The following is a 26,805-nucleotide window of genomic DNA, read 5'->3' as shown; positions in this document are numbered from 1 at the left end:
TGATGTAATTAGGAAGACAGAATCTCAGTGATATGGCCCAATAAAGGCTGCTCCCTTTAACATCATGCTCCACCTTCCAAGAGCCCAGCATCATTGCAAAACAAAGGCCTCTTGGGAGGTCGGGCATGATGTTAAAGGGAGCAGCCTTTATTGGGCCATATCACTGAGATTCTGTCTTCTTAATTACATCAGGGAAGACAGGCATGCATATTCCAGTGAGCGCCCTCTATTGGTTTCAACACTGAGGCACCTGTCTTCCTAATTACATCATGGAAGACAGATTTGCATATTCTTCCCATGATCATCAACTTTGGCATATGTGTGTACACATGATGTCTGACTACAATATGGCCGTATTTCTGGCTATATTCATGTTTGGATAGTGGCAGTGTACACAGGTCCGTGATGGAAAAAGGGAGTCTTCCCTGACCATACCATTAGCTTTTTCTATCTCTATCTTTAAGTGACTTGTACTCATTCTTACACAATAAATAAGAATAATCTTTGGACTATAGGGCTTTCCATTTATTGCAAAAATATATTTGTCTGTGTGGTGTCTATTATACACAAAATCTGTCTTTTATGTCATATATATAAATATTGTCAGGGTGTGGGGTTGCTAGGTGGGGCGGCATAGACACAAAAGTCCAGATTCTTTAGTCCAAAACGAAAGTAGAGTTTTATTTTCACTCAGAAAGGTAGTGCAGCAACAAAAGGAAACAATACAGAAATAAATCCCTGCCCGTCTGGGCTCTAACTAAACATAGAATAGGTTACCTCACCTAGAATCACAGAAATCCAAGAAGCCAGTAGTCATTCAGGACACAGCTCCAAAAATATGACCTCTCTGTCAGCTCTCCAGCCAAGCTCTGCCCAAAGTGTTGCTGCTGGAGCAACTTCTTAAACCTGCTTGATGAGGAGACTCTCTGCAGCTGAGTCTCTGCCGGAACATCCCCAAAGTGTGGACTGGAGGGGGGTGGAATGACAGGTCCCACTACCAACCTACCTGCCATTCCTAAAAATCCAGCCCAACACTGAGCATTTACCAAAATGCTCAGCAGACAAAAGTTGTCTGCTGAGAACAAACATTCCTGGAATTTTCTCATCTCACCCACCTGAGTAGTCTGAGTGAGATGTACACCCCCTCCATTACCTGACCAGCCATCGGCTTACTATATATATATATATATATATATATATATATATATATATATATATATATATATGTGTGTGTGTGTGTGTGTGTGTGTGTGTTACAGTTTTTCAGTTATCATAAATTACAATTACCCCTAGTGCCAGCAGTGGGCGCTCTTACATCTTGGACTGTCTGCTAGTAGAGGTGATTACGTCACTAAAGGGCGGAACTTGTTTCTCATAAAACTGTAAACTCTCTGTGACAAGCCGGAGTAATTTAGTAGAGCGATTCCCTGTGAGGTTCTTTCTGGATTATACTCTTTTAGGATTACTTATCCATGGTGCCCCTTCGAGGGCAAACAAGATCCCTATTACTGGCTATGACATCGGCACGGCGGGCTATGAGCCCACAATTCCTCCTGTTCTTCCTTCTGCTGGTGAGTTTATACATATCATAGTAATATAAAAATAATAGGTCCGATCACTGTGAAAAATGTAAAATTTTACTTTTACGTAATTTTTTCCTTTTTTTATATATTTTAAATTTTTTTTTTACAAACTTGTTAAAATTTATATTTGAATTTTGTTAGTTTTAACCCCGACAGAAATGAGGCATCAATTTAGATCCAGGATGTACATTGGTATGACGTACATATCTTGTGTATGGTAGAAAATATACAAATACTAGCTGAAGCAGATCAAGAAGTAAAAGGCAAAAAAAAGTCACAAATACTAACTAAATGCAGAGGTGGCAAATAAAGAGTACACATAGAGGACAGTAATAATGATCTACAGTGTGCATATCCATTAGACGGCACCTGTAGAAATCTATGGGCCAGTATTGTACCTCCAATTTCATACAAAATTTAAAAAAATATATTGTGACATGTTCTATGGGAGGTCGTAATGCAGCGCTATCCTCCCTGAGATACAGTGCTGCCATGAGCTATACTCTGGGCTCTGCTGTGTACATGAAGCCTAAGTAAGGGCTCGTTCACATCTGCGCCCGGTCTCCGTTCTGCAGGTTTCTGTTTCCTGCACAAAACAGAGGCAGGAGACGGAAACCTGCAGGATTCTTTCTCACCCATTCATTTGAATGGGTTTGAAAGATGTCCGACCGTGAGTGCCGGTGAGCGTTTTATGCTCTCCACCGCGAAATCGTTTTTATAAAATCGGACACAGAGTCGGACATGCAGTACTCTGTGTCCGATTTTTAAAAAACGGTTTCACGGCGGAGAGCATAAAACGCTCACCAGCGCTCACGGCTGGACCCGGTCTGACAGGTTTCCGGCTTCTGCATGCACAAGACGGAAACCACAGAACGGACTCCGGGCGCTAGTGTGAACCTAGCGTAAGACACATAAAGTTTTTTTAAATTTATTATATTGTCTTGTCCTGTTTTATTTTATACCATCTATTATTATGATTAGTCACCGATTAAGAAAAAAATATTTGTCATATTATATAAATAAACAACAATAAGATACTTGATATCAATTATTTTCATCATTGTCTTTCTGTGTGTAAATATACTGTATACGGGTACAATGTGGATTGATGGTCTTTGGGCCCCCCAGATAATTTTTTATTTTTTTTTAAGTGATAAGTGATCAGAATAAAAATTTAGATTAAGTGAAGAACATGCAAAAAGTAGTTTATGTTAGATTAATACATTAAGATTATTTAATTATGATATATATATATATATATATATATATATATATATATATATATTTGTTTGTTTTTTTTGTTTTGTTTTTTTTAATTTTCATTCTTGTTTTATTTGTGGCAAACAATGACGTCATCCTATAAGGGTGCAGCCACAAGATGTTCTCTGTGGCTATGTAGCCATACTCCAGGCCAGAGCCACCGATGCTTTCACTTATATAGGTGAAATACTGCTTTTGGCCATTTCCATAATTCATAAATGTTTTACTTTCTTATGTGAAAGCACCGTCAGCCCCGGCCCAGAGTGTGGCCATGATGTGGCCAGGAATACCGGGTAACATCCGTCTTAATTACGAGAAAGAAGGACTTGTTTACTGAACCATATCATGTATGTGTATTTCAGTCCATGGGCCTATCCTATATTGTATCTCCATATGCCTCCATGTATTGTCTAGGAGAAATAAAATCATGCTTCATCACATCCCTCATGGTGAACACAGAGGTGTAACTATAGGGGGTGCAGAGGTAGCAGTCACTGCCGGGCCTGGACCCTGAGGAGTCCTTCTGCCCATAAAATATACCACTACTCTAACTCACACAAGGTAGATAAGGGAGTTGCAACTTGCAGATTTTGCATTGAGACCAGGAAGTTGCGCTTTTGGGTGGTGATATCTATTCTCCCGTACAAACTTTGCTACCAGTGCCTCAAGCCCTAAGGACACTATGGGGGAGATTTATCCTGCCTTGTACACCAGTTTTCTGACTTGCAAGGCATTAAAAAGGTCATCATTTTGTATAAACCAAGTTTTTGTGCAAAAAATTGCAATTTTTGTGCCACCTTCACCACTTTCCCACAAAGCGTGTGCCATATTTGTGATGACTTATTCCGGTTTACTGTCATACGCTGGGTTCATACCAGCGTCTGGACTCCGTTATCAGGTTTCCGTCTTCTGCATGCAGAAGACGGAAACCTGTCATGCCAAGTCCGGCCGTGAGCACCGGTGAGCGTTTTGAGTTTTCCGCGGCGAAACCTTTTTTTTTTTTAAACCGAACACAGAGTACTGCATGTCCGGCTCTGTGTCCAGTTTAAAAAAAACGGTTTCGCCGCGGAGAGCATAAAACACTCACCGGCGCTCACGGCCGGACACTTTTCAAACCCATTCATTTGAATGGGATTGGAAAGATTCCATCAGGTTTCCATCTCCTGCCCTGTTTTGTGCAGGAAACGGAAACCTGCAGAACGGAGTCCCGGGCGCAGATGTGAACGAGCCCATAAATGATCCTTGTAATCCGGAGGTTGTGACTGGTGTATAAGGAGAAGACAACTTCTGAATGAGGCGCACGCTGTGCTGGTTCCCAGGGACGTGAAGGCTGTGATAAACACACCAGTCTTCATAAATATGCCCCTACATGCCACTATAAATGCCATAGGGTTATGTCTCTATTGCCCAGAGCAACCAATCATAATACGCCTTTCATGTTTCAAAAGCAGTATACAAAATGAAAGCAGCGCTGTGGTCACTGTGGGCAAGTAAGACAGTGTATTGTGTAGATAAGATCCCGATCGAGTCCCTGACAAGTGCAAGTTTAGATAAAACTAATAGGCTTGGGGCCCACCGGGGAATTCCCCGATTCCCCGGCGGGCCAGTCCGACCCTGGATAAGATCCCTGAATCTCCTCACAATCTTTGTATTTCACGAGCCATAAATATGGCTGACATTGCCAGGGACAATAATTGATCATTGCTATAATATACAAAATAAGTGAAAATAGTATCGGTGCTTACATAGAATAAAACCATAACAACTGGCTTAGTCGGCGACAACAACATAGTGAGACTGACCATAACAATAGAGCGTCAGACTGATCCTCCCCAGTAATAGATGATCCTTTGGGGCCTCAGGCAATGAAACAATAATGGACCCTAATGGACACCATTGGGTGATGATTTTGGATCCAATTGCTTGTCACTGGGGTCCATTACTTGTAATTTCTAGAGTGTAACTATAGGGGTGCAGAGCTCATAATCGCGACTGGGCCCTGGAGCCTCAGGGGGCCCGAAGGCCTCACTACAGAGATAGATATATGATAGAGATAGAGATTATGATGTAATTAAAGGGGATGTCCAGATTGTAAAAACATGACTAATTTTTTTTCATAAAACAGTGCCACCCCTGTCTTTAGGTTGTCTGTGGTATTGCAATTCAGTCCCATTAACTCCAGTGGAGCTAGAAGACCACACACAGCAATTATCTTGGGCAGTGTTTGTAGAAGGAAGCGGCCATGTTTTTCCATTTCTGGACCGTTATATCCTCCTGTCGGCGACTATACCAAGGATCCCCTGTCCCACCCTGGTCTCTTGATTCTAGTTAATATATGGTCATTGGCGTTACCTGTTATGGCTACTAAGCGCTGGTCTTGAGAAATTCCCCCTACTGACTTGGGTATCTCCACAATTCTTATAGACTATAAGTAAGGAGGCCGTGCACTTCCTCTATGTGTTTACAATAGCCGGTCAGACACCCCTTCTAAATTTTTGCTAAAAACTTCCACCTACCTGCTTACAAATGCTAAAGCTAAATATTACCCATGTAAGAGGCCTCAGGCTAGATGTTGTATAGATAAGATAACGTCCATATCTGGCAGTGAGTGTAATGTGCGTTGCGACATGCTGGAAATTTTTTTCACTTCTACAACAAAGAGAAAAATACTCGAGTCATTCTTATTGCACAGTAGTAAGTAAGTAAGTACCATACTTCTATAGTAATTGAACTTACCTGGTCACAACAACTCCATAGCTAACAACATTGGAAAACTGGTTTTAGCATTAGTGGGTACGGTTTCAGGAGGTGTGAATTGTGCTATGCTGCATTTCCTAGAATATTACATTTTTAGATACGAAAGGGTCGGTAGCATATGTAGCTTGCCAAATTTTTTACATGGCCACACCTCATGATTACTAGTACTGCCCCAAAATTAGAGGTCTAAAAAGCTGGGACAAACTAGTGCTGTCTTCTATTCGATCATGTTGGTAAAGTGCCGAGCTCCCTATGCTGTACCCGTCTATAATTTACACAGGTCTGCTCCACACATTATAATGTCGCCTTGGTGGTTCTTAAAAAGTATAATGGCCCCTTAGTGATCCCCACACAATATATTGCACCCTTTGTGTATCCACATGGTGTAATGACTCCCACATAGTATCATGCCCCCTTAGTACCTCCCCATAGTATAATGACTCCCACATAGTATCATGTGACCTTGTTGTCTCCACATGATATAATGACTCCCACATAGTATCATGACCTCTTAGTACCTCCCCATGGTAATGACTCCCACATAGTATCATGTGACCTTCTTGTCTGCACATGGTATAATGACTCCCACATAGTTTCATATCCCCTTAGTACAGCCACATGGTATAATGACTCCCACATAGTATCATGCCCCCTTAGTATCTTCCCATGGTATAATGACTCCCACATAGTATCATGTGACCTTCTTGTCTGCACATGGTATAATGACCCCTACATAGTATCATATCCCCTGGTACCTCCCCATGGTATAATGACTCCCACATAGTATCATGCCCCCTTAGTATCTTCCCATGGTATAATGACTCCCACATAGTATCATGTGACCTTGTTGTCTCCACATGGTATAATGACCCCTACATAGTATCATATCCCCTGGTACCTCCCCATGGTATAATGACTCCCACATAGTATCATGCCCCCTTAGTATCTTCCCATGATATAATGACTCCCACATAGTATCATAAGACCTTCTTGTCTCCACATGGTATAATGACCCCCACATAGTATCATGCCCCCTTAGTATCTTCCCATGATATAATGACTCCCACATGGTATCATGTCCCCTTCTTGTCTCCACTTAGTATAATGACTCACATATAGTATCATGTCCCCTTAGTACCTCCCCATGGTATAATGACTCCCATATAGTATCACACCCCCTTAGTATGATCACAGAGTGACAAACAGCCCTAACTATTACATTATTCCAATAGGTAATGGACGATATTATAATCCCCATAAAGAACAGGCCATGTCATCGATGAACATGACATCACATGGCCTGTGAGGAGGAAGTGTCGATCAGGGTGCACTGCTACCACTTCCTGTAGCTGATAGACGGGGTCCTGGGTGTCAGACGCCTCCTCCTGACTGATGACCTATCCTAAGGAAACACAGCTTTTTTGGTGGCAATTTTTGCTGCTTTTTTTTGAGCCAAAGCGAAGAATGGCCACAAAAGGATTGGGAAATATATAGGAAGTTCTTATACTTCAATCCATTCCTGGCTTTGGCTCAAAAAACCACAGCAAAATCGTCAACAAAAAAGCTGAGTTTCTGCAACGTGGGACCAAGCAGCTTAAGGGAGGCATTATTGGTAAGAATGCAGAGGTGACAACAGCTTTGTTTTTCCTGCATTTTCCTGTATGTAAATTGCTAGGTGTTTGTTGGGTGAAGTTCAGATTGGACATATATTTCCCTGTACCAGCAACTGGAGGGGATATCTAGGATTACACGCTGGTCATTCAACGGAATAGTTGTCCATCTTGATCATGAATAGACGTGGTCCACAATAGCTCCGGGCATCAAAAAGGGCTTCAAGCTGGAGATGTCCATATATTATAATATAATATCCCCCTATATAATATATAGACATCTCCAGCTCCAGGCCCTGTTTGATGCCCAGAGCGATTGTAGACCAGGGGTTGTCTTATAAGGAATTGGAGCATTGCTATGGAAGGTACAACCAGCGGGAATACACAGCTGACATTGCGGTTCAATGGTCAGAATCAGAAATAATTTCTTCTCCATTATCAAGTTTCTCATTTTTTCCCATTTCATTTGCAACTCCTTCTTATAGGACCTGGGGTTAGAGTAAAATATTCTCCATATTCTCCCAGCATTCTTCTATATACAGATCACACAAGTCATTAGGTCACCAACCAGCGCTGATCTGTCAGAGACAGGAAAATATGGATGACACAGATAATGTCTTCCCCGCCCATGTGACGGAGAGAGATTCATGACTGACATTGATATGATGTCACAGGACTCCATGGCGGAGCCCCAGTTTGGCTGTGATGCTACTTTTTGTGACAAACAGTTTCAGCTCTCGAAATATCTCCCACAACCAGACTGATAACTTGAAGCTCTTGAGTTCACCAACTATCTGGTCTTCTCACATGGTGCACAGTGGGCGAGTGGTTAACTTAAAGGGATTTTCCACTTTAGAAAACTCATTTCCATACTCCCTATTATGGAAATATCAGATAATATGGATGGCGGTCCTAAGTTCAGGATCTTCATCTCTTGAACAGAGTGGAGAGGAGTTACAAAGAGAATCTCTTGTGTTGGAGGACCTGCCTTGAGACAACCCATTGACGTGAATGAGCACCATGTAATATTTGATGTGCCCTGAGGTGGCGCTGCAGGGAAGTAAACACTTATTGGTAGGTTACTGTTGATTGTTTGGGGGGCTCAGCAAGAGAAGACGTATTGTCAAGGTATGGTCCAAAGTCTAGAAGGGTGCCTAAATGTTAATGGATTGACAAGTTTAGCTCCTGGCTCCAGTTATGGCTCCTTTTTAGTCCTTTATGTTATTTCTAGTTATTTTTTAGGACTATGTAACTATTGTTATGTGAAGTTATATCAGAGGTAGGCAACCTTCGGTACTCCAGCTGTTGTAAAACTACAACTCCCAGCATGCATACTGGCTCCGCTGTTCTTGGAACTCCCATGGAAGTGAATGGAGCATGATGGGAGTTGTAGTTACACAGCAGCTGGAGAGCCAAAGGTTGCTGAGCCCTGAGTTATATCATGTAAACCTGAACTGTAACAGGTTCATTGTGAAGTTCCTGGTTTCATAACTGTGATCTCTTCCTCCAACTCTGCTCATGTCTTAGGAATGCAGTGTAACTACTAATGTTACGTCACAAACCTACACTTCTATTTGTTTTTTTACAGAAAAAGGCCTTTCTATACTATGTAAAGAGCCAGAAACCTGCGGGCAGGGAAAAGGGTACTATAGGCAGGGGTCAAAGTACCGACATCTTGTCTCTGCCTCCTCTGCTGACTCTCTGTCGCATGACTGACTCTGCTCTACTCCAGGGTCAGGGGATAATCATACACATCAGGGAGAGTGTGTGCCTACATAGGCAGTACGGAGACTTACAAGTCATTCCTGCTCCGCTAGGGATTCTGGGTAAAAAATATGCAAATCTATTCTCCAGGATGTAATTAGGAGAACAGTGCCTCTGTATGCCGCCCTCTAGGGACAGCCCCCTTAACATCATGCATGACTCAGTTAATAAGCCTACTGACATGATGCGGGGTTTATTGCGTGCAGAGACGGAAACAGCGCTGTCCATAGCTGAGAATCTGTTCCTTTTGGAATAGAAATACTAATTTGGCAATAAACCCTGCATCATGTCAGTAGGCTTATTAACTGAGTCATGCATGATGTTAAGGGGGCTGCCCCTAGAGGGCGGCATACAGAGGCACTGTTCTCCTAATTACATCCTGGAAAATAGATTTGCATATTTTTTACCCAGAATCCCTAGCAGAGCAGGAATGACTTGTAAGTCTCCGTACTGCCTGTGTAGGCACACACTCTCCCTAATGTGTATGATTATCCCCTGACCCTGGTCTATAGTCTCTCACTCTGCCAAATTAGCATCCCTGCACTATGCTGAGGAGGTCCAAAAGACCGAAACAGCGCTGTCCATAGCTGGGAATCTGTTCCTTTTGGAATAGAAATACTAATTTGGCAATAAACCCCGCATCGTGTCAGTAGGCTTATTAACTGAGTCACGCATGATGTTACGGGGGCTGTCCCTAGAGGGCAGCATACAGAGGCACTGTTCTCCTAATTACATCCTGGAAAATAGATTTGCATATTTTCTGCCCTACTCCTGCATTGTAAACTGAGTAGAGTGAGGTCAGCCCTGTGAAAATGTAAGAATTGGTTTGTCGGGGTGGAGTGATCATATGGTGCAGTGAGTACACTGCATAAAAGTGTTATTCCCCACTTAACCCAGTCTAAGTACACTTTATAGCTAATAATAAAATGCTGATATGTCTTCTTTGCAGAAAATCACATGCACAAGCTGCCTATCGGTCCGAAATGACTATGATGAAAATTTCTACATGCATGGAAACATCAGATGTCAGAGATGTCCTGCAGGTAATATCTATAATAATGATATTCTAATACTTTGTGTGCTGTGTGTTTTACACTTTTGAAGTTCCCTTTGCAGCCTATTCTCCTTGCTCCTTTGTAGCTGGTGAGTGGTTCACTAGGAGACCTGGGCACGGTGCCTTTAAATAAATATTATTGTGCTGCGTTCTAATAAGAAACCCTAAAAGTGGACCACATACCATTCAGATGAACCATGTTAAAGGGATTCTATCATTGTGAAAACTCATTTTTAACTAAGCATATATTTGCATAGGCTTTAGAAAGGCTATTCCACACATACCTTTTGTTTGTTAATTCTCCAAGCCGTTTTTGAATGAGCCTGCTTTTATTGATTAGCCAGCACCGAGAAGTTAACTGAGCACTGTGTGATGTGTGTACACACCAGGGAGGTGAGAGCAGAGAGGCTGCTGCTGCTGCTGGTAATGATAACTCATCAGCCTCCCTGCTCTCACCTCCCCCTGTGTACACACAGCATACAGTGTTCACTGAACTTTCGGTGCTCAATGCTGGTACTCTTTGGTTATCAGACCCCCGAATATAATAATCGGAAACCCAGGGGAGAATACAAACATAAAAAACACTGTTACCTATTCCTGGCTCCGGTGCGGTCCCTGCTGATGTTGGCCATCTTCAATGACATACGGGACATCACGTGACCCTGTGTTGCAAAGCATAAGGACGCAGGCCCCGGCCATGTCACGTCAGACAAGTTGGCCTGAAGCCTGTCTGAAGCCAGGAGAGGTAAGTAAATAGGGCCCATTACCAGTTGGAGTTACTCCAGCCAGTAACGGCCTAATAAAAAAAAGCAGCAGTAGCGGCTGTCGCCAGGCCTAATGTGCCTAAGGTCCCGGGCCCTATGGCAGCTGCAACCACTGCTACTCCGATAGTTACACCCCTGTTCATGGTGATAGGTTTGGTTTACTAGGCTACAAGGGAACCAGTCTATTTGGGACACTAAACCACCCAAGGGTTCTTATGGACCAGTACTGTAGAGTACACACTAGCCTGATATATACTTGCCCGTCTCCTGTACTCCTGATACCAGCACAGTTGCTCACCTTGGCTTCGGTGCAGAGGCATTGGACCTCAGGTACAGGGTTCAGTAAAGCCCACGTGTACTTCTCTGGCTTCAGTGATCAACTGGGCAGGTCCATCCATCATGATATAAAATCATATGACTCTAGTGTCAAAATTGTTGTTAGTCATGTGACACTGTATCTCTATAAATGCAATATGGGAGATGGCCCCAGGAGATACATGGGACCAATGGAGACCAGCATTGAGCAATGGCCAAGAAAGAGGAAGAATCTAAATGGCGTAATTTTTTGTTTTTGTTTCATTTCTGGGAATCTCAGTGAAATGAACCTGGAAAAACCCTTTGTATGAACTCTGAATATCTATGAGTAATGACCCGAGTTACTGGGTGTATAAAGGTTAACAAGCCACAAATGAAAGCAGCAATAAAGATAAGATACTGTAGTACAGAGACGCCGACTAGATCTCCTGACTAAGAAGCCGACTAAGGACATGATCTGTATGCACTTTGTATATTTTCCCTTTCTTTGCATGGGTTTCCTCCCACATGCCACAATATCTCACAGGTCACCTTAAGCAGTACAGTACTCACAGTTCCCTTAACAACTTCTTAGAAGTCTGGTATTACAGACAGTCAGGACTACCATCTATCCTCCAGAGGATCAGGTTGCACTCAACATAGCTGCCAGCTCTTGCCTGAGCCTTCTGTGCCACTCTGGGTGTCACTGTATTGCCACAGCCTTCCCTTAGTAGGTTTTGTTATGGGGTTGAACTAGCCACTTGTTTATGAACCCTTGGGTCCTTGTGACTGCTTGTTTTCTACGTTCCTCACAACTACATGGTGGCCAGCCACGGCTGTGTACTGTATATACAAATGTGTATACTACCCAGTACCCATAGTAAGGGCCTACAGTGCTATCAGCTTTACAAAGATATTGCGTTTCTCCTCACAATTCAGAGTCACATGAGACTACTCGATAACACATGTACCTTCTTGGCTGTCAGGAAGAGGGTGCACTGATAAATATTTGGCCTACAGTTTGGCCAATTGCAGACCCATCCCTGGTCTTCTCTAACGCTGGCCCTCTGACACTGTGCTCGTTCTCTATAGGCCTTCTTCTGTCCTCCAGAAGAGAAATACATGCCCACCAGCCCCAGGTCCAGTATACCCCACCTAACCAATATCTCAGTTTTACGGCCTAAGACGGTGGAGGCCACCATTTTTTTTCCTTTGAAGATCTTGTGCCTTATGTAAAAAAGGACCCTCCACCACCCACCATTAGTCTTCTGGCATCTTTTTATGTGGCAGAGGCACCAATGGACCCTCTCAGACACAAGGACCCTGGTGCAACTGCTACCTCAAAGTTGTTATGTTAGGTTCACACTGGTGTTGTGGTCTCCACCAGCCTTAGGATATATTCACCTGTGACGGATTTTACAGAAATTTCTTCAGTCACCTGAATTGGGGGTTTACAGAAACCGAAAAAAACCCTATTGAGGTTAATGGAGCTGATAAATGCCGCATATGAATAAGGTCATGAGCTTTTAGGACCCACTCAGACAATAGCACCCCTTACACAAGAGCCCAGCAGTCCATACAGTAGGGTTTTCCTGCTTTCATGCTACACAAGTGTTTCCCTATGCCGCATATGTACCATTGAAATCTGCATAGCTTTAATGAGATCAGCAAAAAGACCCTAATGTGAATACTGGTTAGGGCACGTTCCACACACTCCTCTCCATTGTGCCTTGTGATCTGTAAGTGAGGAAACTGCTGCTTATCAGGGGAATTTGGACATGAGACTGGAAAGACGGGAATTTCCTGTTGCATCAGTTGTAGGATCTCGTGTTCAGGGTTTCCTCTGCAAACCTGTTTCTTAAAGGTACATACAAAATGTGGAAACTACAACCATAAGGCAAATTCACACTATGCAGCCCCATATATAATAGCAATGCAGAATTTCTTTTAACCCTTCAAAGAAGATGCCTTGTGCTGCGTCCTTCACTAAGATACGATGAGATACTATGTGACTACATGCCACAGTGTAGCCTTAGGGCCCCTTCACACGAAGTTCACGCTCCGTGTATTCTGTTTACATGCTGTGTATTCTGTCCATTTTACACGTGTAAAAATACACATGTTAAATGTAGTTAGCCATAGTATTTTTACACGTGTAAAATGGACAGAATACACAGCACGTAGACCAGTGGCGTAACTACCACCATAGCAGCGAAGGCAGCTACCACAGGGCCTGGGACATTGGGGGCCCGGTGACAGCTGCTACCACTGCTATCATTATACTCGGGGGTCTTTTCAGACCCCCGAGTATAATGATTGGCGGACCGGGTGAGGTAAAAAACATAAAAAACACTGTTACTTACCTCTCCACGATCCTGCCAGGCCTCCGTCCTGATGTCTCTGACATCACATGAACCCGGCCTGCGTCCCAGGTCATGTGACGTCTGACGTCATAGCAGAAGGATGGCAGCAGAGAAGACAGCGTAGGAGCCGGGAGACAGGTAAGTAACAGTGTTTTTTTTATGTTTTTATTCCCCCGGGTCTCCGATTATTATACTTTGGGGTCTGAAAAGACCCAAGAGTATAATAATTGTTTATGGGTGTCCACTATGGGGGATAATACTGTGTGCAGGGGCCAGTAAGGGACATAATACTGTGTGCAGGGGCCACTATGGGGGATAATACTATGTGCAGGAGCTACTATGGGGATAATACTGCGTGCAGGGACCACTATGGGGGGATAATACTGTGTGCAGGGGCCACTATGGGGGATAATACTGTGTGCAGGAGCTACTATGGGGGATAATACTGTGTGCAGGGGTCACTATGGGGGATAATACTGTGTGCAGGGGCTACTATGGGGGATAATACTGTGTGCAGGGGCCACTATGGGGGATAATACTATGTGCAGGAGCTACTATGGGGGATAATACTGCGTGCAGGGGCCACTATGGGGCATAATAGAACGCGCAGGAATGCGTAGGAGGGTTCGGTCGAGGTCTTCGGTGTCGGTCGGGGGGGGCCATGTCAAAAGTTCGCCACAGGGCCCCTACGTTCCTAGTTACGCCACTGGCGTAGACAGAATACACGGAGCGTAAACTCCGTGTGAAGGGGCCCTTACACTTATTTGCACCATAACCTGCAACTTTTTAAGCCCCTTGTCTCTAAAAATGTGGCCATAAGGGGATGAAAAAAGTAGGGCTCTGACATCTGGATTCTAAGTCCCACCAGTTTCTAGAATTAAGGGGGCACCATGCAGTTAGGCACCGCTACTCTTACCCACTTGGAAAAGTCATGGCAGCTGAAGAAGGCCGGCAGAACCATCAATATTATATAGTTACTAACCCGCAACGTAAAAGTGGTAAATTTCCAGTTGGTATGGCAACAAGTGTTATGTACTTAATCACATCATGCGACATCAGGGTGTGTTCTGTTCATTGCGTAGCTATATATAAGATTGCCCAATTATCCTGAATGTAACTGGCACGGAGCCATATTACGCAGGTTACTAGTGTCTGAGATATGGGCATTGTTCACATTGTTTCCTGTTGACACATTCAGTATCTAAGCCCGATAAATGTAATACTTGCAAAACCAATAATAACTGGTTCTATCTGATTTACTGCATTCCTCTGCGCGAGGAACTTCTATCAAAACGTACCGCACAGTTTAAAGGAGCGGCAGCTACTCTAAGGAAAATATCACCAATAAATGTAGATCCCTGAGTCGTCCATTGGTGTAAGGTCAATTCATATTTCTGTTCCTGGGAAAGTTGGGTAGTTACCTGTATGGTTGACATTGCAGCTGCCTTAGAAATGTGAATCTTCCCCTTTTAACTTTTTTGGGATTTTTAATACCAAGGTGTTGAATATGAGTGACAGATACTTCGATCATTGAGTAGCACCACCCACTGGACTCCTAAATCAAGAATTAGCAGAGATTTAAAGGGAGCCTTCCACCATCAAAATCTCTTCTAAACCACTTATATACAGCTAGTATGTGTTAGTATATTCTCTATGTCACTAAACACACCTATAACAGCGTATATAAGTGGTGAAGAAGCCATTTTGGTGGTTATAGATTCCCTTTAAATGAATAAATAACAAGTTATATTGAATCTATCCCTACAATCTATACATTAATCTTCTCAGCTCCATCTGCTCTATAACATCCCGCCTGCATATCATACATCATTTTCAACAGGACAGGTTCCCTTTAAGCACTGTCATAGCAGCCATATTGGTTTTCATCAACCCTCTTAGAGATATTAAGAAATACCTACATTGGATATTCGCACTTAAGGATTCTCTTGCAGTCAGGAAACAGATCATAATGACTTCTGGGTTTTGCAGGAACAGCCTTGTCTACATATACTGTATATATATATATATAAGTATACTAGAGGGAGGACCCGGCTTCGCACGGGTATATTACATTTTATGTTTGTGTACTGGCCCCATAAGAATTGTCCAATTTTGCACTGGTGTATTTTGTATGTGGTTTGTGTGTATGTCCATAAGCGTCATGTGATTATGTGTATCTCATTTTGGATGTCAGTGAAAAACCTGTGATCAGTTGTTATGGATACCTGGAGTAAAGCTGTATCTAATCCTTCCCCGTGTAGTACTGTGTTTAGATGCAAGTGTCTAATTCTTGTTGGTGTGGTACTTTGTGCAGATGCACATATCTAATCCTCCCCATGTGATATTGTGTGAAGAGGCGCGTATCTAATCCTCCAGTAAGTGAAACTGTGTGCAGACGCACGTATCTAATGACTCTGGCGTGTGGTACTGTGTGCAGATGCGGGTATCTAATCCTCCCCCATGTGGAACTGTGTGCTGAGACGCATATCTAATTCTCTGGCATGTGGTACTGTATGCAGAGGCCTGTATCTAATCCTCCCCTGTGTGGTATTGTGTGAAGAGGCGCGTATCTAATCCTCCCCCGTGTGATACTGTGTGCTGAGACGCGTATCTAATTCTCTGGCTTGTGGTACTGTGTGCAGAGGCATGTATCTAATCCTCCAAAGTGTGATACTGTGTGCACACACGTATCTAATCCTCCCCTGTGTGGTACTGTGTGAAGAGTCGCGTATCTAATCCTACTGCATGTGGTACTGTGTGCAGACGCGTGTATCTAATTCTATGGCGTGTACAACTGTGTGCAGACGCGCGTATCTAATCCTCTGGAGTGTGGAACTGTGTGTAGACGTGCGTATCTAATTCTACGGCATGTGGTACTGTGTGCAGACGCGCGTATCTAATCCTCCCCCATGTGGTACTGTGTGTAGACACGTGTATCTAATCCTATGGCGTGTACAACTGTGTGAAGACACGTGTATCTATTCCTCCCCTGTGTGATATTATGTGAAGAGGTGCGTATCTAATCCTACAGTGTGTGGAACTGTGTGTAGAAGCATGTATCCAATCCCCCGGCATGTGGTACTGTGTGCAGACGTGCGTATATAATCCTATGGCATGTGGTACTGTGTGTAGACGCGCGTATCTAATCCTCCCCCATGTGGTACTGTGTGCTGAGACGCGTATCTAATTCTCTGGCTTGTGGTACTGTGTGCAGAGGCATGTATCTCATCCTCCAAAGTGTGGTACTGTGTGCACACACACGTATCTAATCTTTCCCTGTGTGGTATTGTGTGAAGAGGCGCGTATCTAATCCTTCGGCGTGTGGAACTGTGTGTAGACGCACGTATCTAATCCTACTGCATGTGGTACTGTGTGAAGACGCATGTATCTAATCCTGTGGCGTGTACAACTGTGTGCAGACGCGCGTATCTAATCCTCTGGAGTGTGGAACTGTGTGTAGACGCCTGTATCTAATCCTTCGGTATGTGGAACCGTGTGCAGACGCGTGTATCAAATCCTTCAGTGTGTGGAACTGTGTGCAGAAGTGCGTATTTAATTCTCTGGTTTGTGGGACTGTGTGCAGACCCGTGTATCTAATCCTCTGGTGTGTGATACTGTGTGCTGATCTGTGTATCTAATCCTCTGATGCATGTATCTCAGTTTGGATATCAGTGTTGTATTGTGCATGTGGAGTGACCGTGTGTATTGCAGTTGGAATATGAGTGAAAGTCTTGCAGGTTTGTATTGGCTAAGGGGGGGCACTGTGTTTGAAATGCTGTATCTCAGCAACGGTACGTCCGAGCGAGTTGGAGTCTCGTCTTAAACCTTCCCGGATATCTGAAGTATCTCTGTACCAAATTTGGTGAAGATCGGTCCAGTCGTTTGGTTCGCATTAGAGCACAGACAGACAGACAGACAGACAGAAATAAATTCATTTTTATAATATAGGGAGATATATATATATATATATATATATATATATATATATATATATATATATATATATATATAGGGTTTGGCTATGATCTTCACCAATGGTGTCATTCTCTTATAGGTACTTACGTATTGCAGCACTGCACCACCCCGGATTCTCGGAGCGATTGTACGCCATGCAGCCCTGGATATTCATACAGCGAGCACCTTACTGGACTAGATGAATGCCTTCAGTGTACAGTGTGCCGTCCAGGTGGGTTACTTCTATCCAATGGCCGCTTGGTTAGAGTCATTGATCAGTCAGATAGGAATGCTCTGCCTATGTCTGTGAAATGGATTTGTGAAGCAAATCAGTCAAGTGTGAATGTGTTCACAATAGGTAAAGGGAAATAAGAGCCAAAGGTTTGAGTATGTTGGAATCTAACAGCCCACTAGTTTTTTTTCCCTTAGCTTCTACCATCTGGGGGAAGTCTGTGCATCCTAATATTAAGTTGTGACTAGGAGGTCCTTCACCCTGAGCAAAGTTTTACCTTATTGCCCTGACCCTGTATCTAAATACCCTGACCAGGACAGGACAGATCTTGCTTGCACCCCCCTCCAATACCCAGCACCTGGGCCAATGTCCTACTAACCTCCTTCTAGCTAGGTTTCTTGTTGTCTTGGTAAACTATGAGTCTTCATAACTACAATGCATTTCCCGTTACAGATGAGGAAGAAGTGACTCCATGCACAGTCACTAAGAACACCGTTTGCAAGTGTAAGAAAGGAACCTTCTGTCCTCTTGATGGTCCTTGTGAGATCTGCCAGAAATGTACAACCAGGTGAGGGCTCCACTCTACATTTACTAACAGGCACCACTTTTGTCATCTTGAACCACCCCTATCTTAACATAGATAGATATATACATCATAGTCACTCCATATGTGCCAGTTGGCAGCCATTAGATCACAAAGAGAAGACCAGTGGGTTGTGGGACATATTTAGTTCTACCATTTATTTGGGAAAAATCCAATCCTCCTTTAGGTGGCCTGCTATCCAGAATTAAGGAGATGAAGTGTTCTCCAAGGATAAATGCTGCATCTCATGGGATAATTGTGATGGAACCACCACATGCCGAAGGCCTCCATACACATGAGATCATTGAGTGATCACACTGTAATGGACTGAGCAGTGATCATCAACATTATTGAAACCAAAACTTTTCTTTGCATTTCAGTTGTCCACCAGATCTAGTTGAACTGAAACCCTGCAATGCAACAGCTGATATGCAATGTGGACCTCAGGACAATGCAAGCATTGACATAAGTATGTTACTTCTTTATTACTGTTTTCTTTTTATTTGTCTTCCTCATGCTGAATTGTATGTGTCCATGGAGCTATGAACATAAAAATAGATAAAAAGAAAAAAGAATATACCATGTGGTTGTGATCTGCTGTCAGCTACAGTCCTATGAAAAAGTTTGGGCACCCCTATTAATCTTAATCATTTTTAGTTCTAAATATTTTGGTATTTGCAACAGCCATTTCAGTTTGATATATCTAATAACTGATGGACACAGTAATATTTCAGGATTGAAATGAGGTTTATTGTACTAACAGAAAATGCGCAATATGCATTAAACCAAAATTTGACCGGTGCAAAAGTATGGGCACCTCAACAGAAAAGTGACATTAATATTTAGTACATCCTCCTTTTGCAAAGATAACAGCCTGTAGTCGCTTCCTGTAGCTTTTAATCAGTTCCTGGATCCTGGATAAAGGTATTTTGGACAAACAATTCAAGTTCAGTTAAGTTAGATGGTCGCCGAGCATGGACAGCCCGCTTCAAATCATCCCACAGATGTTCAATGATATTCAGGTCTGGGGACTGGGATGGCCATTCCAGAACATTGTAATTGTTCCTCTGCATGAATGCCTGAGGATTTGGAGCGGTGTTTTGGATCATTGTCTTGCTGAAATATCCATCCCCGGTGTAACTTCAACTTCGTCACTGCTTCTTGAACATTATTCTCAAGAATCTGCTGATACTGAGTGGAATCCATGCGACCCTCAACTTTAACAAGATTCCCGATGCCGGCATTGGCCACACAGCCCCAAAGCATGATGGAACCTCCACCAAATTTTACAGTGGGTAGCAAGTGTTTTTCTTGGAATGCTGTTTCTTTTTGGACGCCATGCATAACGCCTTTTTTTTATAACCAAACAACTCAATTTTTGTTTCCAAAATGAAGCTGCCTTGTCCAAATGTGCTTTTTCATACCTCAGGCAACTCTATTTGTGGCGTACGTGCAGAAACGGCTTCTTTCTCATCACTCTTCCATACAGCTTCTATTTGTGCAAAGTGCGCTGTATAGTTGACCGATGCACAGTGACACCATCTGCAGCAAGATGATGCTGCAGCTCTTTGGAGGTGGTCTGTGGATTGTCCTTGACTGTTCTCACCATTCTTCTTCTCTGCCTTTCTGATATTTTTCTTGGCCTGCCACTTCTGGGCTTAACAAGAACTGTCCTTGTGGTCTTCCATCTCCTTACTATGTTCCTCACAGTGGAAACTGACAGGTTAAATCTCTGAGACAACGTTTTGTATCCTTCCCCTGAACAACTATGTTGAACAATCTTTGTTTTCAGATCATTTGAGAGCGGGCTGTCCATGTTCGGCGACCATCAAACTTAACTGAACTTGAATTGTTTTGTAGAAAGAAATGGTCCAAAATCCCTTCATCCAGGATCCAGGAACTGATTAAAAGCTACAGGAAGCGACTAGAGGCTGTTATCTTTGCAAAAGGAGGATGTACTAAATATTAATGTCACTTTTCTGTTGAGGTGCCCATATTTTTGCACCGGTCAAATTTTGGTTTAATGCATATTGCGCATTTTCTGTTAGTACAATAAACCTCATTTCAATCCTGAAATATTACTGTGTCCATCAGTTATTAGATATATCAAACTGAAATGGCTGTTGCAAACACCAAAATATTTAGAACTAAAAATGATTAAGATTAATAGGGGTGCCCAAACTTTTTCATAGGACTGTATATGTCCAGACAATACATGTGACAGCTCCCTCTCTACCTCTCCTAGCAGGAAGTCACAGAGCATATAAATCACCAATCAGAGCCTATAAATCACCAATGAAGTACAGCTAACAAATCTGATGTATGTAGAGAAACTCTTATATTCTAGTCTTCATTAGTACTAGTCAGAGACAGCTCCTTTTCCCCCTCCCCAGCAGGAAGTCCCATAGAGCCTAAATACTTTATAAGCAACTGAGTTCATCCAGCAAATAAACTGCATATAGGTGAGAAATAGAAGTGCAAGTAGATTATTTGTATCACTTACCAACAAGAAATGAATGAAGTGATGTGAATCCCATCCATATTTGGAGTGACTTTGCTCTCTGGAGGAGGAGTCCTGGAAGTGATGTTATGGCCCCCACAAAGCCCTGATCTCAACATCATCCAGTCTGTTGGTGTTACATGGAGAAGGAGGGGGATTGAAGTAAGCCTACATCCACAGAAAATCTGTGCTTAGTTCTCCAAGACGGCGGGAACAACTTCCCTTCCGAGTTCTGCCAAAAAGTGTCTACAACTACCGAGAACAATTGATGGAAGGCAAAGGTCACACCAAATATTGATGGTATTTACATTTCTCTTTTGTTCATTCACTTAATTTTGATATTATATTAATATTTTTAATTGACAAAAATAAACTACTAACCCTTCTATTTCTGAAAGCATTTTTACCTTGCAGTATTTTTCCACTACTTTTACACAGCACCGTACATACCCCCCTTTGGTGCTTGTCACCTTGTCCCTTGCTAGTCCAGCTTTGGATTTTTGGAGGTTTGGATCTTTGTTGACCGGTGTTTTCATTCCTCGTACATTAATACCCCTCATATCTAATTCTGCTCTTCTCTTTCAGCTGCCATCTTGGTACCTGTGTTTATCATCTTCTTGTTCTTGGTTGCTGCCTTCTGTCTCTGGTACTTTTGCTGCAAGAAGAACCGGAAACGTAAGTCTCAGATGTAACCTCTATGTTATAATATAACTTATAGCAGTATTACGGTATACGGCAGTATTATATATATGTTATAATATAACTTATAGCAGTATTATACAACAGTATTATATATATGTTATAATATAGCTTATAGCAGTATATGGCTGCATGCACGCAGTTACGCGGGGCTTGTAAAAATACTCATTCACAGCAGTACACGCGAGCGCTGCGGACGGCTCCCGAACACTTCCCATTCACTTCAATGGGAGCGCTCGTAATGCCTGCTACATAACTACAACTCTCAGCATTCCCTCCCAGAGTTGTAGTGCCATAGACTTGACTCATTGTAGCAAAATTCTGATTCAGATTTTTTTCTTCTTTTCAGAATCAAAATGGATGTCTAAACTTAATGTAAGTGCAATAACCCTCCTACTGTTCTCCTTTAGACCTGATGAGATATCTTAGATCTTGGTTTTCTTTCCTTCTGACATCATGTGATGAGTTATATATGTTTTCTAGTCGTACATTTGTGTGAGGTTCTGCCATTGTGCACATATCCGGCGAGACTCCGGCGTGGATGTGTGCTCAGCCTTAAAAGGTTTGTCCAGGACTAAGTTCCACTTCCTCTTCTCAGGAAGTGACATCAGATCCAGTGGCGTAACTAGGAATGGCGGGGCCCCGTGGCGAACTTTTGATATGGCCTCCCCCCCCACCGACACTGAAGACCTCGACTGACCCCCTCCTACGCATTCCTGCACATTCTATTATCCCCCATAGTGGCCCCTGCACACAGTATTATCCCCTATAGTGGCCCCTGCACACAGTATTATCCCCCATAGTGGCCCCTGCACACAGTATTATCCCCTATAGTGGCCCCTGCACACAGTATTATCCCCCATAGTGGCCCCTGCACACAGTATTATCCCCCATAGTGGGTTCTGCACACAGTATCATGTCCCATAGTGGCCCCTGCACACAGTATTATGTCCCATAGTGGCCCCTGCACACACTATTATCCCAATATTGGCCCCTGCACACAGTATTATTCCCCATAGTGGCCCCTGCACACAGTATTATGTCCCACTGAGGACACCCATAAACAATCTGAAAAGACCCCAGAGTATAATAATCGGAGACCCGGGGCAATAGAAACATAAAAAACCACTGTTTCTTACCTGTCCCCAGCTCCTTTGCGGTCTTCTCTGCTGCCGTCCTTCTTCTATGACGTCAAACGTCACATGACCAGGGACGCAGGCTGGGTTCATGTGACATCAGAGACGTCAGAAAGGACGTCAGGAAGGAGGCCTGGCAGGATCGTGGAGAGGTAAGTAACAGTGTTTTTTATGTTTCTTACCACTCCAAAAGACCCCCGAGTATAATGACAGCAGCAATAGTGGCTGTCGCCAGGCCCCTAATGTCCCGGGCCCTGTCGCAGCTGCCTCTGCTGCTATGGCGGTAGTCACACCACTGATCAGATCTATTGGTCACATGGCCATGCTGCAGCTCAGTGTATGGGGCAGAGCTGTAAGATGATCATATGACATCAGCAGGGATATACGGTAGCTATCGGGGTTGCAGAGGTAACAATTGCTGGGCCCTTGAGTCTCAGGGGGCCCAAAGATCTTTCTACAATATAAGACACCAATATTCTGCATGACACATAGGGCCCCATTACATATTTTGCATTTTGGGCCTAGGAACCTCAAGCTATGCCTTGTGACATGAGGTCACTTCCTGAAAAGAAAAAGTGGTGCTCAGTATCATATTCCTGGACATCCCCTTTAATGCAGATGTAAGAGCCAAAAGAAGACATAATACATTTTGGCGACAGCCATGTTTTTGATATTTGCTCAGTTTTGTTCCATAACGTCTCCCAATGGATGTTTTATTTTTTCATACCACTGCTCTTCTTATTTTATTACATATTTTCTATATATACTGTAAATTTTTGCTCCTACATGATGTGTATACAGAGACTAAAGGATATGATGTGTATACAGAGACTAAAGGATATGTATTATGTTTTAGTGGCGGAGATGGGGATGTCGTGAAGCTCCGGCCGGAGATGTAGAGGCCCCTTTTCTATCAAGATCTAAGCTTCAGTGGAAAAGCCGCTCAGAAAATGAGATGAACGAAGGTAATATGAAAATTTTAGTAGTTTTACCATTTCAGTCAAGTGATCGACTCTAATCTATGGTTCTGTAAGTGTTCAATTTCCTGATAGCACCTCCACAGGCGAAAAGAAGTATTACACCATTCCCAATTAATGGAATTGATAGTCACCATAACACACATACTTATTCTGGTTAAACAACTATTCACATAAAGCAGTGAGCTGATGAAATCATCCATAACACTGTATTTTTTTTATCTTTACAGCCATTAACAAGACATTGAACACTTTTGTGGATTTAGTCCCTTTTAGTGAATTTGAAAGATTTGTGCGGAGCCTAGGACTGCCCCAAAATTATATTGATCGGGCTAAGGAGGATAACAAAACTTCCTACAACCAGCAATTCGCCATGTTGTTACAACTGTACTGGGATAAAAGATTTGATGTGAACATTTGGCTGGACAAACTGCGTGACAATAAAATGAGGACAGTGGCGGAGGAAGTAACGAAGAGATTGATTAAGGAAGGATTGTTTGAGACGTTAGATGGATAGGGATTATTTATTTATTTCTGTAAATATATATATATATATCTAAAACAAAAAAATTTTGATAAAAAAAATACATAAAATGTTCTACAAAAAATAAAAAAGATACTACAAAAAAATACCCAAAAATAAAAATACCAAAAAAAAAAAAATAAAGTAAAAACTCATCATCAGCTAACTGTGATATTTGTCTTATTGTGTTGCTGATCTGTGTAAATGTGTTGGTTTTACTAAAAAGGCCCAAATTATGGCAGATGTCATACCTTAAGATATGTATTATACATTATATAGCATGGAGCCGGTGGCAGTGCCCAAGATCAGAGATTTCTCAGACTATGGCCACTTCGGGACCTCCCCAAACAGAATACCGAACGCAACTGCAAGTGGTGTGCCAGTGAAAGCACACAGATCCCATAGACTATAATGGGGTCCTTGTGCTTGCCGCCCACTGCTAGCACCAATCTTGCAGACAGGAAAGTAGATTGTGAACTACCGTATTTTTCGGACTATAAGACGCGCTTTTTTTCCCAAAAAATTTTTGGGAAAAGAAGGGTGCATCTTATAGTCCGAATGTGGCCACCCGGCATTCGCTGTAATAGAGAGGCGGATGCCGGCGAGGGATAGACGCCGGCACATGTGCCGGGGCCTGAGAATATCAGCATCGCTCCTGCCGCTGCTGGCTTCATGCAGGGCAGGAGCATAAGAAGTCTCAGGCCCCAGCACCTGTGCTGGCGTCTATCCCTCGCCGGCATCCGCCTCTCTGTAGTACAGCGGATGCCGGGTCTGTAATGGCGGCCCCTTCTCCCCTGAGGCCGGTTCCCTCCGGTCCCATACCTGTAAAGTTGCAGGCCGGCTCCTGCGTGGCGATATCACAGGAGCCGACCTGTTCGGGTGACAGCCGGGAGCCTAATGAGGCTCCCAGGCCTGTCATTGCTATATTACTATTGCGGCTAGTCTATGACCAGCCGTAATAGTAATATACAGAATGTCCCATAGACGGCAATACAGTTGTATTGCCGTCTATGGGACTTGCAATCAAATGACCGCAGGTTCAAGCCTGCAATAAAATAGGAAAAAATAAAATAGGAAAAAGAAAAAAAAAGCTTTAAAAATATATAATAAAAAAATGAAATAAATAAAAGTTCTAAATCACCTCCTTTCCCTAGAATATATATATAAAAGTAGAAAATCATATGTCGAACACATACACATTAGGTATCCCTGTGTCCAAAAATGCCCGGTCTACTAATAGTTTTCCTGTATGGTGAACGTCAAAATCAAAAGTGCTAAACCGCCGGGGTTTTTTTTCAATAAAAGGTGATCTAAGCAACAGACATTCACCAAAATGGTATAGCTAAAAAGTACATCTGGCCCTGCAAAAAAAAAAAAAAAAACACTCTATGCGTCCCCGTACAGCTGCAGGGTCACCTGTCAATGTGGCCTTGCAGCTGTTGCAAAACTACAACTCCCATATATTAAATATTTTACCATTTTTTGCTTCAAATTTTTTTTTACCTATTTTCCTCCTCTAAAACCTAGGTGCGTCTTATAGTCGAGTGTGTCTTATAGTCCGAAAAATACGGTACTTTCCTGTCCGCATGATCCCTGCAGAAATCTGGCAGCAAGCACATGGACCCCATTGTAGTCTATGGGGTCTGTGTGCTTTCACTGGCACACCGCTTGCAGTTGCATTCAGTATTCCGTTCGGGGGATGATCTTCATACGGACTCCCCAAGACGGAATACGAACACTGATGTGAACGAGGCCTTACTTACTTTTAACATGCATTTCCTGGGTTTGTATAAAGTATGGGACAGATGAAAGGCAACGTGTTCAGGGTCAGACTACACAGGGTTTGTTTGTAGTCTGTTACCAAAGAGACACATAGGACTGCATAGTAGCTGCAGATATGAAACAATATGAATTATTTAATTAGAATAAACGATTTGCTAAGTTGCTTTATGTTTTATTTTAGAGCTGGGGCAACAAAAATGCTTGTGGAAATTCCCTTTAAATATTGAGTTGTGAATGAAACCAAAACTATACTGCTTGCCAGATACAGATGCGCCATATTGGCAGTAAGTAAGGTATAGGAAGATGGGAAAATAAGTAAGGAAAAGCGTCCATTCCTTACTTTTCCGCTTGCTGTAAGATATCTCAAACCTGTTTGATGTCTGAACAAAAACTTTTTAGTTAATCACCGAGTAACATACAAGTCTTTTTTGTCCAAGCTGATCATCTGACTTACACCATTCATCTCAAGATATCTTGAGCCAAGAGGAAACATAAGGAAGGACACATCTGTAAGCCCTATTTATAGATTCTCTTTTATTGCTGCGCTATCTGAAGGCTCCAGAGCTTAGAGAGGAAACATCAGTGTTAGTTCATGGAAGTAAAATCACATATTAGAGCTAATGTGTGTAACCCGATTACTTTCCCATATCTTCCTGCCTTCATGACGTCTTCTGGTTTCTGTTAAGAGTAACGGAAACATCTCCCCAGTCACAGGATTGCAAAATCTAGAGAATGTCGGTCAGCAGAGTAGTCACTGCTAATATAGAGAATATACCTAGATAGAGATAGATACAGTCCTATGAAAAAGTTTGGGCCCCCCTATTAATCTTAATCATTTTTAGTTCTAAATATTTTGGTGTTTGCAGCAGCCATTTCAGTTTGATATATCTAATAACTGATGGACACAGTAATATTTCAGGATTGAAATGAGGTTTATTGTACTAACAGAAAATGTGCAATATGCATTAAA

General features: G+C 42.7%; 1 protein-coding gene across 1 annotated transcript; it reads left to right on the top strand.

The window, feature by feature from the left end:
• Positions 1–1,423: 1,423 nt before the first annotated feature.
• On the top strand, positions 1,424–24,157 carry LOC142204791 (tumor necrosis factor receptor superfamily member 6-like). Its single transcript, XM_075276114.1, has 9 exons — positions 1,424–1,571; positions 9,924–10,017; positions 17,504–17,635; positions 18,089–18,203; positions 18,599–18,687; positions 21,304–21,393; positions 21,767–21,792; positions 23,410–23,518; positions 23,761–24,157. Exons 1-9 carry the CDS (start codon positions 1,473–1,475, stop codon positions 24,045–24,047), a joined length of 1,041 nt encoding a protein of 346 aa, XP_075132215.1. The 5' UTR covers positions 1,424–1,472; the 3' UTR covers positions 24,048–24,157.
• Positions 24,158–26,805: the final 2,648 nt, after the last annotated feature.

This window comes from Leptodactylus fuscus, chromosome 5 (genome assembly GCF_031893055.1).
Source record: "Leptodactylus fuscus isolate aLepFus1 chromosome 5, aLepFus1.hap2, whole genome shotgun sequence".
NCBI classification, from domain to species: domain Eukaryota; kingdom Metazoa; phylum Chordata; class Amphibia; order Anura; family Leptodactylidae; genus Leptodactylus; species Leptodactylus fuscus.
This window is presented reverse-complemented; position numbering and strand designations above follow the sequence as displayed.